Raw genomic sequence first — 14751 nt, forward strand, 5'->3', positions numbered from 1 at the left:
AAACGCGTATATATATATATATCATCAATATGTATGTAACTTATAAATAGATTTCTTTTTTGCAAACTATTATTCATTCTCTCTTACGTATGTTGTATTTTTTTCCCTCAATAATCAACTGACTTAAAATATTTTTTCATATCTTTCTTGGCAAGCTTTTCATACATGAATAAATACAAAAAAAAAAAAAAAAAAAAAAAAAATTCAAAAAAATCCTTGTTTTTATTAATGTTAAAATAGTACGTAACTCTACATATGTCATAAGTTAGGTTAAAAAGTTTATGGTATCAATATATATTTGGAAGGATACATTAAATCTTTTCTAATCTTTTTTTTTTTTTGAAGGAAAATCTTTTGTAATATTTTATTTATGTATAATATTTCTTTCCTATATAGATATTTTAAAAAAAAAAAAAAATTAGGTTAAAAAGTTTATGGTATCAATATATATTTGAAAGGATACATTAAATCTTTTCTAACTTTTTTTTTTGAAGGAAAATATTTTGCAATATTTTATTTCATTTATTGGACGGATCAGACTTTTATAATTGGGGTGTACCAGGGTTTATAAAGGGCTCCAAAGTATTGAATTGCTCTAATTGTATAAGAAGAAAAAAAATCCTACTCCTCTTCCTACCCCTCTCTCTCCTTTTCCAAGCGCACTTGACGTTCTTCATTGAGGCGCCTTCTAATACTTGTATCCCCCATTGAAGCAGATTCTAAGGTAAGTTTCTGTTTCTTTTAGTAATTATCATATCAATTTCACAATCTAGGGTTTATCTTTGATTTAGTTTAATTTAATTGTCTGTGTAGTAAGTTTAGGGTTTAACGAAAATCTTAGCTATTGGTTTTAATTACTAAGATTATGATTATGAAAGATCAAATTATGAACCTAATTGATAATTGAATCAAATATCGCTAAAAGTATGTATTTTTTCGAGCCTTATTGATAATTGAACCAAATTTGGCTGCTAATATATGCAGGAACCTTTAATTCTAGGATTAACTATGAAATCAGACCTCTTCTCCTTGGGCTTAGGGACGGGCCTTGTTGTGATTTCTGTTCATGGGTTTTCTTTTCACTATGAGCTCAACAAGCAGTGTTTGAGCTCAAGATGAATTCTTTAAGCCTGGGGATAGTAATCTTTGGTCTTTTTCGTGTTGTCCGATGTTCATTGAATTAAAACAATGACTATACAGTGTAGTTGCCAAGAGCTCATGCTACTGAACTTTGAATTCAAAATCTCAAATTAAAGTCATTAGCATTCTTGCCAGACTAATTAGATTATCATGAATTTTGACCTTTTGGGTCAATAATTGGACTTTGTATGTAATTGAAAGCTCTCCGACAGTAGGGGTACAAGTAAGAACTTTCGTGTGTCAAATTGATTGATATGAGATCTTGATTAAGTTACTTATTCCGCCTTTTTTTTGTTCTTTAAATGGTGGAAAATGATATTAAGAGTTGTTTTCTTGCAGATATCAATTAAATGGCTTCCTCAGATGAAGAGATAACTAGATTATACAGAATTCAGAGGACAATAATGCAAATGTTGAATGACAGAGGTTATATTGTGGCTGATCATGAGCTCAACATGTCAAAGCAGCAGTTCATTAGTAGATATGGTGAGTTTTTGAAGAGGGATGCTCTTTCTATCCAAAAAAGCAAACGAAATGATAGCTCTGACCAGGTACACCTCGAGTTCTTCATTGATAAATTTTACATGGCAAATATGTCTTGCATTTCCAGACATTCTCTTTGTTCTGCCTTTATCCAAAAACTATCAGCTGACGATTTTATTCTGTTGCAGATATATGTTTTCTTCCCTGAGGAGCCTAAGGTTGGTGTTAAAACAATAAAGAATTACGCCAATATTATGAAAAATGAAAATGTTCCGAGAGCAATTCTGGTGGTCCAACAGAACCTGACTCCTTTTGCCAAGACTTGCATAAGTGAAATGTCTTCAAAATTCCACCTGGAGGTTTTTCAGGTTAATATAACCCTTTTGTTGGTCTAGTTCGTACTTGAATAATCTATAAATGAAATGCATCTTTATACATTCTCCAATTTTATCGAGCTCTGTTGTCTGTACTGAAGTAGTCATGTGCTCACCTGTTGCTAATTTCATAGTGGTCAAGTCAGGACTATATGCCATACTGCACATTGTTGCACTGTTGAATGATAGCATGGATCATTGTTTACAATGTCTTATTTTGTCCTATCTGTAATGCTAAAAGGCCATAACATTTCATTTTATAGCTTGTAAGGATGTCTACCCATTCGGTGATTATCTGATGATCCTTATGTTACACTATGGAGACTAAGCTGCTAGTGGAGTTTTCTGTTGATTTCATGTTTGGGCTAAATATATGAAAACGGTTTGTCTGTATGTCGTAACATGTATGTTTCTGCTTCAGGAGGCAGAGATGTTGGTTAATATCAAGGAGCATGTTCTTGTTCCTGAGCATCAATTGCTAAATGATGAAGAAAAGAAGACCCTGCTCCAAAGGTATACAGTCAAGGAAACTCAGGTCAGTACATTTCATGCTAGTGTATTTTTTTTTCTATTTTTATCTCCTGGGCTGCTGCTATAGTGCAAAACTGTGAACTAAATCTTGCATGAAATGCATGTGAGTAAAGCATTCACAAATTTTAACCCTGTGTGATATATATTGCATATTTCTTTATTGTTTTAGTCCTTAAGTATGTATGGTTGCTTAATTCTTGATTCTTTATATAATTACAGCATGACAATAAAACTACGTAAATCTAGATTGATAATTGGAATTTAAGATTGAGAGTGACAATTTTGGGCTGAGGAATCAAAACTTCTACAGGCCTTCAACTTCAAGATTTGTAAATTTAACAACCATGGAGCTCAATACATGGACTCACTTGTGTCACAATTTCATATTTTGATATGAATATATTTGTAAAAAGGTTCATCTTGAGGACCCATGAACTGGTTGGTCTCACTTAGTAAAAGATAACTGGAATTATATATTGATAGTGTTTATGGTTTTTATGAAGCCTGCATTTCTGAAACAATATTAGTGTTTCAATATACCCCATATTGTTTTCCTTCTCCCTATTGTTTTTATAAAGCCTTGCTTCCTTGGATATTCTAATTTTCACCTTTGTTCAGTTATGAAGTAGCTTCTGATTTTTTTTTCTTTGCCTTGTGTTTTGGCTCCTGAGTTCAGCTACCAAGAATTCAGATGAATGATCCAGTTGCAAGATATTATGGACTTAAGCGTGGACAAGTTGTGAAGATTATTCGCCCTAGTGAAACAGCCGGAAGATATGTCACATATCGATACGTTGTATGATTTATGCCGTCTCACAAACATATTCCAGACTCTACCAAGATTGGTATCTGTAGTAACAGTAGTAATTGAGGAGAACTTTACCATTTAAGTCCATGGTATGGTTGAGTTTGTCATCCTACAGTACAAGTGTCCAGAAGGTTTATTTCCTTTTGCAATGATCTGCCAGGTGAAAGTTATACTAGCATGTTATTAGTTAAAAAATAGTAACAGCTCCTCCTAAAACTTAGCTTTGTGTAATCCATCGAATTTTAGCTCTGATTGTTTACTTGCTGTTAATTCATATTGTGGCACCTGCAATATACCGTATGTATCAGTGCCAAAAGAAAATGTTCAACACTTTTTATTCACAATGGTGTACCCTTCCTTTTGACGAACAAAAGCCAAAAGATGGTCTCACTCTGATGAATAAAATAGGCTCAACTTTTTAAGGCCTTATTTAACCTCTCCACCTGCAAATTATGCGGCACATTTGATGGTAACTTATGTTCAAATACTGTTCTAATGTGTCATTACCTTGAAGTATCTGAAGAGCTTGATCATAGAGCTCATGTTGCTGGTGTCAAAGTCGTTCCTCTAAGTATAGATTTTTGTGTAACTTATTGAAATATGTAGAGCTGTTTTTGGTTATAGTGAAATGAATTCTAAATTCCATCTTATTTTATTGAGCTGATTAAATAATTATTGGATATATGGTTCATCTTTATCATCTTGAAGCCTCGTCATTTTGTCAGGGAGAATGGATACATGTATTTCTCATTATACCTAATAAGCACTGACTGCATCCTCATTATACCTAATTTAATAAGCATTAACTGTCCAAATTGCAACACCATCTTATATTCTTATGCCTTCTGATGTGCACCAATCAATCTTGGCTATGCCAAAGGAGGTACTTACAAATCAAAACCCACAGTGGGGAGGCTTGTAGTGTTTTCGGAGATTACGTGGAGGTTGCTACTAGTTTGGCCTCCAGATATATATATATGTAAGGTGACACCAGCATTGACAGTACATGGACAGCCATTGGCAAGAGAATATTATGGTTATCGTGATTCATCGAGACTGTCCCTCAGACCTGTAGACATTAAGTCAAGGGTAACCACCTCAGCCCTCAGGTAGCTTGGGTCTTTCTGTCACCTAGTCCCCATTGCATGCTAGGATTCTTGGAGACCTTGATTTACTCTTTTGAGATCTTAATGTACACTGTTATGAGTACTAACAGCCAGTTTGGTAGGTGGCATAATTGATAATAATGGAAATAAGTATATAAACTTTTGTATGTAAATTCCACCGAGGTAAAAAAAAATATGTACAGATCGAGAAGCTTAACATAATTTATGTTAAACCCAGTGAATTATCATCTCTGTAAGCAGTCAAACACACAAAATTTCATAAAGCCAGATTAAATCTGAAACTATTCAAAACAAAGTATTTCAACAAACTCAGCTCAAAATCAGAAACCCAGAATAAATCTTTTTATGAATGATAAAAGAGTAGCAAGACAGTAACTAAACATAAATTAAAGAAATTGCAAAGTAGAATGATTAGGATGGGCGGATAGTAGGAAGAGGCGTAGGCCAGTGTTGGAGCTCAACTTGTAAGTGGTTGGAAGACTGTAAAATGCTTGTATTCCTCATATTCTGTAAAGTTGGAAGACTGTGAATGCGGAAAATCGACACAAATTCTTCAAGGCGGATGACCTTGTATCACACAAAAGCAGTTCATATGCGGCAGTTAAGATATAAACCAAACGCTTTAGTCGGGTGTATATTGATTATACGAATTCCAGATAAATCTGAACTCGATCTTATAGTCTTGTCGGTGCATATATAGACCCTACACTACCCCATCCAACCAACCTCAACATTATTATTATTAGTGTCAACAACTAATATTGTCCTGCAGACACAATATCGAGAGAAAGGTTTTAAAAAATATTCTAAATTAATATCTTATTTGCTTGTGCCTGAACAAAATAACGAGTTGTTGATGAAAAGTCATGAATCTCGTCCTAGTATGAATACTCCTCAAGTTCAATTGACAATAAATGATGAACAATTGTGTCTTGCTGATAGTGCAACTACTCATACTATACTTATAAATAAGAATTATTTCTCTCAATTGATTTTGAAAAAGGTTAGTGTGAGTACTATATCGGGTAGTATAAATTTAATTGAAGGCTTCGGAAGAGTTAACATAATATTGCCTTGGGGAACAAAAATTGAAATAATTGATGCATTATACTCCCTGTTGTCTCAAAAAAACTTGCTAAGCTTTAAAGATATTCGTAATAATGGCAATAATATTGAGACAATTAGTGAAGGAAACGATGAATTCCTTCAAATCACTAATATAAACCAAGGCACAAAAGTATCTTAGAGAAATTGCCTGCATTTTCTACCGGTTTGTACTACACAAAGATCAATGCAATTGAGACACACACTATTGTGAACCAGAAGTTTACTGATGACTTCATTGTTTGGCATGACCGGTTAGGCCATCCCGGTTCAATAATGATGTGAAAATAATTGAGAATTCTTGTGGTCATTTATTGAAGAGCCGGCAGATTCTTCATAATAATTTTTCATGTGTTGCTTGCTCAGAAGGCAAGTTGATAATTCGTCCATCACCACTTAAGATAAATTATGAATCAATTAATTTTCTGGAACGTATACAGGGGATTTATGTGGGCCATACACCCCCCATGTGTACCATTTAGATATTCTATGATATTGATCGATGCATCGACTTGATGGTCACATGTATCTTTGTTATCAACTCGTAACCTGGCGTTCACGAGATTACTAGCTCTGTTGATTAAATTAATAGGACATTTTCCAAATTCTCCTATCAAGACTATTCATCTTGATAATGCTGGTGAATTTACTTCTCAAGCTTTTGATGATTATTGCATGTCTATAGGGATAAATGTTGAACATCCTGTAGCACATGTTCATATACAAAACGGTTTGGCAGAGTCAATGATTAAACGTCTCCGGTTAATTACTAGACCGTTATTTTTGGAATCTAAACTCTCAATCTCTGCTTGGGGACATGCTATATTACATGGAGCATCACTAATTTGCATCAGGCCAACAAGTTATCATAACCCATCACAATTGGTTTTTGTTCATACACAAAACGGTTTGGCTTTTCTGCAGATTGGGTACTCACCTTTCAGTTGTTGCAGTTATAGTATTTAAACTTTGTACTCAACTTGTTTAACTCAATTAAAAAAAAAAACGCAAAAAGATACGAGTATTCCGTAGGCCAAAACTGGACTAAGCCGTAAGGACTAGATTGCAATAAGCAAATGAGCCAACTAGTCTGACTGGCGCTGAGTCAATCCAGTATTAAGCTAAGTCCAAATCTGGCTAAGGCCTTGATGAAACATGATTGGTGCCTACACCTACCCAGTAAGATTATTTATTAATTTGGTGAGTTAAGAGGTTAATTAGACAAAATTGAGGAAATTAAAGTGTAATAAAAATTAATTAAAGGGTAATTAAGGAAATACGTCTCCTTTTGCAACAAAGTGAACTTGGTAGTTTTTTTAAACAAAAAAACTTTTAAAAGGTTTTTATTCGTAAAATGGTGTTTTTAAAAGATATTTTTTTATTCCAATATATAAAGGAAATTAGAGCTTAAAAAATTTACCAGTTATTATTTAATGGAAGTGGTGATTATTAGCCCAAAAGTGATTTCACTATTAGGATTTTTTTTTTTTTTTTTTTTAAGAATTTGGAATTGTGACTTTGTTGAGGCAATTGACTAGAGGAGCAAGGAAGGACCTATTCTTTCAACTTAATATTATTGAACTGAATTTATTTTTACTGAAGTTAAATTTAATTTACTAAACTGAACTTATTTTTACTAAACTAAACTTATATCAATATACGACTATATGAATATGCTAGTTTGCAGCTCGTGTTTTAATGGCGAATTATGAATTATAGCAACAAGCTACACAGTTCTCGCATTCTTTGAGAAATAGTGCTAGAAAATGAATTTCATTAATAGAAAATAACCAAGCGGCATTTACAAACAAGAGAAATAGTGCATTTATTTATGTGAATGAGAGAAGCATTATTACAGCTGAGTAAAGCTGTAAAGGATATCATTTATACAAGAAAATCATAATATATGGAGTAACTTGAGGCCACCAGCAATTCCAGAGCAGCTTAGGTTCAGTAAGAAGTTGGAAATTTTAACACTGGAAGAGAGAAAGATTAGCTTTGATTTCTTTGAAGTTCTATATTAACTTGTTTAAAGTACATACTTGTATTCTAAATTCCTAAGCAGCAACTACAGTACACCGAGCAATAAACTCAAAGTTCCCACGAATAGGAGGATGATAGATCATGACAAAGTTAAGACATTGGTTTTCCAAGAGCAACACTAAATTCAGAGACATATTCATTGACTCAAAGTCATGCAATGGTAGCCATCTGATCAATAAGATCACTGTTGAGCACACTGGACCCTATGGCCACCGGCAGGTTTGTCATCTTCATCGTATGCCTCCTGCTGTGCCTGTGTCTGCTTCCTTTCAATTTCTTCTTCAACGCTGACATTATGCAAATGTTGTCTCTTCACATTAAAATAACAAAAAACTCCATGTCTGTGAGAGCCATTGATGGCTTAGGAGAAAGGATCGCTTCCAATGCTGCAACTTGATCAGGGTTCAAAGAATCGGGGAACTCCACTGTGAAATGGATGTACATCTTGCCCTGAATGGCCTCCGGTAAATTGGCATGCCCTCTTCATCAATTGCCTTGAATTGATCTGCTCAGTGCTCACATATACCAACAATTAAAGATGACAGTTAGTAGGGATTTGGGATGATCAAAATTTGAGACTTATTGTCATTCTACTATAATTCTTTCAATACCTTCCTTGATAAAAGGTCTAATAAACTTGGAACATGTCCAAAATGATACTAACCACTAACCAGGCTTGATAACTTCTCCTGGGTTTGACTTGATAAGAAGTTGCCTTCCAATTACAAAGCACTTGCTAACACAATTACAAAGCACTTGCTAACACAATTACAAAGCACTTGCTAACTTATTTGCTAAACAGCAATCAGAGTTTCTTGCCTATAACAGAAACTACCTGTAAAACAATGTTGACCAAAGAAAAAAAAAAGGGTCTAGATTAAAGGATGATCAGTTAAAACAGTTGAGGACTCAAGGAGAAGTTATTTTCCAATTCATTGAATTGCTTCGAGATCTTAGCCCTGCAAGATGGACACATGAAACCAACTGAGTCTGGCTGTGGTTCAATATCAGCAATCTCATGAGAGAACTCTACCCCGCACCAGACACAAACAGTTGTAGTCAGACAACTGCGAGCCATTTCTTGAGGAAATTCTGGTTGAGATTTCAGAGGGTCATCAAGTCCTAGTCCTAACCCTATATTATTTCTCAGATCCATGGATACATCATAGAAGGAAATGGAATCTTCTCGGCTCATGGCATTGTACTTGTACATCTGAGGTTCTATGACATCCAGCTTCAAGTACTCAAGACCATTGACACTTTCGAGATTCTGATCAAGACTGCATATATCTTGTCCAGCCTGCTGGTAAGAACAAAAACACATAATTAGTCTCTTTTTCTAAACAAAAAGCAATGCAAGCATTTATTACAACATATCCACAGGAAGAGAAAGAGCTCAGCATGGCAAGTAAATTGCATAATGGAAAATGTAATGCATGTCAAAGACCAAAATGGATACGTTTGGAGCTTATATAGCCCAGATTCCAGAGTCTCAGACCAATTACCAGTTGACATCCATTTTACTATTGATCCAAAATCCATCACATGCAAGTATGAAGCAGCCAGACATTAGGTATGCAAAACAAAAAGCAAGTCCAGATAGCAATACACCCAGCAATGCAAGTCTAACATTTCCCAAGGCTAGGAAGATCGAGATATCAGAATTAGCTGGAGATCACAGACATCAATAATCAGGATTATTACCTTTTCAAATATCTCATCAAATGTTGATGAAGAATTCACTGGTACTTGAGGCGCTGTACAGTTCGATGCATGATTTTTACCAGAAATAGTAACAAGATCACTGTCATAATTTTGCGCATGTTTGGGCTCGGTCATATGTACATCCAACTGAGTCCTTTTGCCAGAAGAATCATAATCAGAAGATTTCTCATTGCACCATAAAGGATGGATATTAGGCAAATCCTCATCGTCAGCAGCAGTATTATTGCAACTGACAATTTCAGCAATGCCACTTTCAGCAGCCGGTGTCATTGTTGTTTCAGAGCAAGAATTCTTCTCAGAAGATGCTATATTGCAGATAAAAGATTGCCGCTTTATCTCTCCGTCGACAATGGACATCTTGCTCATCTTAGCAAGTGGATTTATCTTCATAGACAGAGTTTCATCTTTTCTTACATCCTTTTCTATTTCACGTTCATCAGGACATGTTGCTGGAACATTGATATCTACATCAGTCCCAAGTATTTCTCTCATCTTACCCTGTGGATTTAGTTCTAAGGATAAAATTTTGTCTTCACCAATGTCCTCCCCTTCAAGACCACCTATCGAAGGATCTAAGTGATTGGCATCTGCATCAGTCACTGACATCTTACGAACTCTATCGCATGATGGATGCAATCCTTGAGATGACAGTTTACCTTCCTCAGAACCATTTTCTCCTACAGTATTATTAGGACAAGCACTTAACTTACCACTCACCATCTTGCACCGATACAACTCTCCAGTAAAAGTTTTCCCTTTACGGCAGCGTTTTCCTACAGTTACTTCATCATGGCAAGAGTTGCTTTTAGACATTTGATCAGTATGTTGCAACTTCTTAGCCGCACTAAGCTGATCAACATTATTAACACTGGAAGGCTCTTTCACAAACACTGGACCATTGTTGGGCTGATTTGAACTTTGAGCAATTTCAACCAAAGCATCCACTCTTGGGTTGCTGATGCCGGAGGGCAAACTCCGCATGCAAGGAGCCCTTGCATGGCCATTCAAATGAACAAGTAAATCCTTGGGTGTTTCGATAGAGCCTTTAACATGATTTCCTACATGGCCTAGATAGCGGCGCCTTTCTTCAAATACTTTAGGACAAAATTGGCATCCATATTTTCCATCTTTCATTATTACTCCATCTGACACGGATAATCCAAGTTTACGTCTCCTCTTCTTCTGGCAGTCACTTTTTCCATCTTTTACAATTACTTTATCATCCAGATGCTGGCAGTCAGTTTTTCCATCTTTAACAATTACTTTATCGTCCAGATGCTGGCAGTCGGTTTTTCCATCTTTTACAATTACTTTATCTTCCAGATGTATATCGACACTGTATCTCTTTGTTGTCTTTTGGTGAAGCGTGAACATGTGCTGCTTATATTTATCCCTTTCATCAAAACTTACATTACATGAGCAACATTCATACAAGTCACATATGCGAACATCTGGTAGATTCTCAATGCCCAAAAGCAAAGCATCCGTCTCATGTTCAATAGGTAAACATGCACTATGTAGAGGTGAATTCGAAAGGTCCATCATGGAGTTGCCATCCTCAGAGATCATGCACATATGCTGTTGGATAGAAGCATACTCAATTAATTCAAATAAGCAACATAAATATAACATCAAGCTTGTGGAAGATTAGAACTTACATTGACTGAATCTACTGTTTGAAGTTGCTGAGATTCAACCCTATTGTCCCTCACAAGTTTAGCATCATTTATCCCAAAGTAAGATTGTAGATACAATGATACTTCCTTACAAGATGAAAGTTGTTCTCCTGTTGGACTGCAATAAGATAATGATGAAAAATTAAAAAAAAAAAAAAAAAAAACAATAATCTTCTTCTAAATAGGATCAATATCCAACTATTCCAAACAATGTGATGGACATGATCATTCTATCAATTAAACTTGCTTGAAATTGACCATATAAAGCATGCCTATAGACTTCATGTCATTGATGAGAATCAGACAGTGATTCAAGCCGCATTATCAATAATCAGTCCTGGAAACTCTTATATACACCCGGGTTGCTCATTTAATTTGATGATTAAATGAGCATTAACCATTGTTATCATCATAATGAGCAAAAAAAATACCCTTGGTTTACCTAGAAACCAAGTGTAAATAACACCCCCCCCCCCCCCCAAACCCGCAACTAAAAGCTCGTTATGCCACTTTTTACAATTCTTTGATAAATCAAAGTAAACCTCAGAAAACAATGAAGAAAGTTCACATCAATGCTAAACTACTAATGCAACCTTCACCTCACCCCGAATTCCAACTAATACATCAGCAGTAAAAAAAAAACAAGCAACTATAGATTGTTAAATGATTTATATAACACTCACTAGGGAGCATGTTTGGTAAAAGTATTTAGGTTGGACACAAATTTGGTTGGAAGGCTTGGGTAACAATTACCATTACCTAAGGGTAATGGTTTCCACCTATTTGTTACCTCTCTACCACGTAAGGTAACAATTACCATTACTCTCCTCAAACAAAAATAAAGAGAGATAGGTTTAAGTGATTCCTTTCCATAATTAAACCAAACAAATAAAAAGGTAGATTTTAAATAAATCCTTTCCTCCCTCTTATTTGTTTCCTTTCCACACCATTTCTATTGTTCATACGAGTACCAACATCCCCTTAAGGCAATTACAAAAAAAAAAAAAAAAAAAAAAAAAAAAAAAAAAAAAAAAAATTATTACAGAGTAACACACAATTCAGCAACAGCAAATTAGCCATTTAATCAAAATTCCATCAATTTTATTTAATTTAAAAATAAAATAAATAAATAAATAAAAACGGCTAATTTTATTTTTCTTTTACAAAGAAGCCACGATAGAGTAACAATGATGATAAACGAAATTTGATCCGTAATTGTAACCACCTTTACAAAGATAAAGAAGTATACACACAATTACACATAATAATACATCCCAAAAAAACAGATTAATGTATAATTCATGCATGTCAATTTTCCGCAAAAAATCACTCAAACCACATAAATTTCTAAACAATTTTACAACCGAAATTTCAGCAATTGGAAATGACAAAAAAAAAAAAAAAAAAAAAAAAAAAAAAAAAAAAAAAAGAAGAGAGTGAGAGAGAGAAAATCACCTAAGATAACGACGACAATAAGGGAAAAATTGACCACCCTTGCGACGCAAAGCGACGATAATTTTCCAACCAAGAGGCAAAGCGTCGCCTAACAAAGAAGCGTCAACCACCCTTCTTTTCTTCCTTCTACTACACCAATCACCTTCCATGCCACCCAAAACCTCCAACAATTCCTCCTGTTTTACTCTTCCTTCCGCCATCTTCCTCAACTCCTCCGCAAATGGCCCGCCATCATTTTCTCTCTCCTCAAGCGCCGCCAAGTCGACCACCACCCCATTTCTATTGACAATCTCAACCGTCGCATTCTCATTCTCCTTGTTCCTTTTGTGGGGGCCATCATCAGGGGTAGTATCGTCAAATTGTAGGCGTTTCTTAAGGCAGGAAACGATCATGTTGGATTCGAAACGTTCCTTGTTGAGGAGAGAGAAACGGTGGCGGCGAGGGTGAGGAGAGAGAGAGTAGGTTTGTTGGTGGGTACTTTGAGATGGGTTGATGTAGAATTTAGCGGCAGAATTGGAAACGGTGTCGTTTGATGGGGTTGAAGAGGAGAGGAGAGAGAGTGAGTGGAGTTCGGAGTGAGTTAGGGATGACATGTCAATGGGAATAATTGGTGGGATGAAATGGTGGTTGCCACCTTGGTTGGTGGTAACCTCCATTGCCGGCGACGGCGGTGGAGGAGAGAGAGAGAGGAGAGAGAAAGTGTGTTGTGCAGTGTGCAGTCCAGGTGGAAGACGACAGTGGACACCTGGATGTTGATGCTTGAAAGGGGCTTTTATAGAGAGAGAGAAAGGTGTAAATTGTAGAGTTGAGTGTTGAAAATTGTCAGTTCATTTTCAGCGTTATTTCTTGTGTCTGAATTGTAACACCCCTAGTCTCCCGCACCTCTATCCCGAATTCCCGACTCGCTCTGTTTTGCTTTAATTTCCGTAGTCTTAAATTATACATTCGGGTGTATCTAAATCGTTGGTACAACTGGTTTACTATGGAATTTTTGAAAAATATATGCTGGTATTGATTATACATTCGGGTGTATCTAGATCGTTGATAATTACCGAGTCCCTATGTGGCTTTTGAAAAATATGTGTTGTGTAAATTATGCATCTTGGTGTAAGCTGAGTCGTCGGTAATAGCCGACACACTTTGTTTCTTTCTCTCTTTTTTTAATGTAGTTATATACTTGGGTGTATCTGAATTGTCGGTAATAACTGACTCACTCTGTTTCTCTATGTTCTCTTGGATTTGTTACATACATTGTACATTCGGATATATCTAAATTGTTGGTAATAGCCAAATGAGGATACCATGATATTTCCGACTTATGACATCCACCCTATGCCATTATTTACGTTTTCCAATCTCTTTATTGTGATTGCGCTTAGAGTTTCTTTAGGTAACATTTCAACCTTTACCTACTCTGTTATTTCAATTTTTATTAGTGTTAATTGTATAATATAAAAGTGTTCGAGGCTCCAATTATAAATAAACTAGATTAAGTCCCGTGCCATGGACGGTTATACAAAATTTTATAACGAATTACTCATAATGTAAATTCAAAATCTTTCTTCAAAAAAAAAAACACGTAATTTCTAAATCTACCAAAAAATAATACTCATATTGTAAATGAATTTTTTTTTTAAAAAGAACCTTGAATCTTAATTGCTAAAGACATTAAGATTAAGAGTGAAAATTTTAGATTAGTACTCATGGGCCGTTTAGTTGGGGTATTCAACAAAGGGAATGGGAATCGACGGGAATCATTCCCTTTGTTGTTGTTTGTTAGGCCACTTTTCTAATCCCTTTTACCCCCTTCATTCCCCCAAATCCCTCTAAGTTCATTCCCCACCCTCCTAGCCTTTTGCATTCCCTTTCCTTAGCCAGCATTACACCACCGTGCCTATACCAGCCACCACCCTTCTACCTTACCCCCACCGCACAACCACCACCCAGCCACCTCACCGTTTTTCCCCCGCCCATCGCCGTCCCTTCTCCGCCACTCGTCGACCTCCGGTAAGCTCGCACCTCACTCAAAAATCTTCCCCAACCCTCGTCGGAACTCACTGCCCTTGTTTACACCTCCCTCACCTCTTGCCGGAGGTTGTCGCACCTCCCCCATCCCTTGAAAACCTTCCCCGACCACTCGTCGGCCATCGATTCCCCTGTTTCGATTGAGCAAAGTTCGAATAGAAGAAAAACGAGAATTTGTTGGATTTCTTAATTGGGGTTTTCTGGGATTTGGGGGGTATTGATGATGAATAATTAGGGTTTATGAGCTTGGAGGGTTCAGA

The 14751-nt window shown here is 35.9% G+C and overlaps 2 protein-coding genes across 6 annotated transcripts; one reads left to right on the plus strand and one right to left on the minus strand.

Annotated features, from left to right (window-relative positions):
* The first annotated feature begins 576 nt into the window (after nt 1–576).
* LOC110718638 (DNA-directed RNA polymerases II and IV subunit 5A-like) lies at nt 577–3770 on the plus strand. The gene is made up of 5 exons (XM_021897518.1): nt 577–724; nt 1480–1691; nt 1812–1991; nt 2419–2532; nt 3205–3770. Exons 2-5 carry the CDS (start codon nt 1491–1493, stop codon nt 3328–3330), a joined length of 621 nt encoding a protein of 206 aa, XP_021753210.1. The 5' UTR covers nt 577–724; nt 1480–1490; the 3' UTR covers nt 3331–3770.
* A 3774-nt stretch (nt 3771–7544) lies between these two features.
* Nucleotides 7545–13772, minus strand: LOC110718639. 5 transcript variants are annotated; one of them, XR_002510938.1, is made up of 5 exons: nt 12467–13772; nt 10994–11129; nt 9315–10913; nt 8282–8913; nt 7545–8115 (listed from the first exon to the last, which is right to left on the minus strand). XR_002510938.1 is itself a non-coding variant. In XM_021897520.1 (4 exons), the coding sequence occupies exons 1-4, from the start codon at nt 13120–13122 to the stop codon at nt 8503–8505; spliced, it is 2799 nt and encodes a 932-aa protein (XP_021753212.1). In that variant the 5' UTR covers nt 13123–13772; the 3' UTR covers nt 7545–8502. The 5 variants fall into 5 exon arrangements, 2 of the variants coding, with proteins under 2 accessions (XP_021753212.1, XP_021753211.1); XR_002510937.1 differs by having other exon boundaries at nt 8275–8913; XR_002510936.1 differs by having other exon boundaries at nt 8222–8913.
* Nucleotides 13773–14751: the final 979 nt, after the last annotated feature.

This window comes from Chenopodium quinoa, unplaced genomic scaffold, assembly GCF_001683475.1.
Source record: "Chenopodium quinoa cultivar QQ74 unplaced genomic scaffold, ASM168347v1, whole genome shotgun sequence".
In the NCBI taxonomy this organism is placed as follows: domain Eukaryota; kingdom Viridiplantae; phylum Streptophyta; class Magnoliopsida; order Caryophyllales; family Amaranthaceae; genus Chenopodium; species Chenopodium quinoa.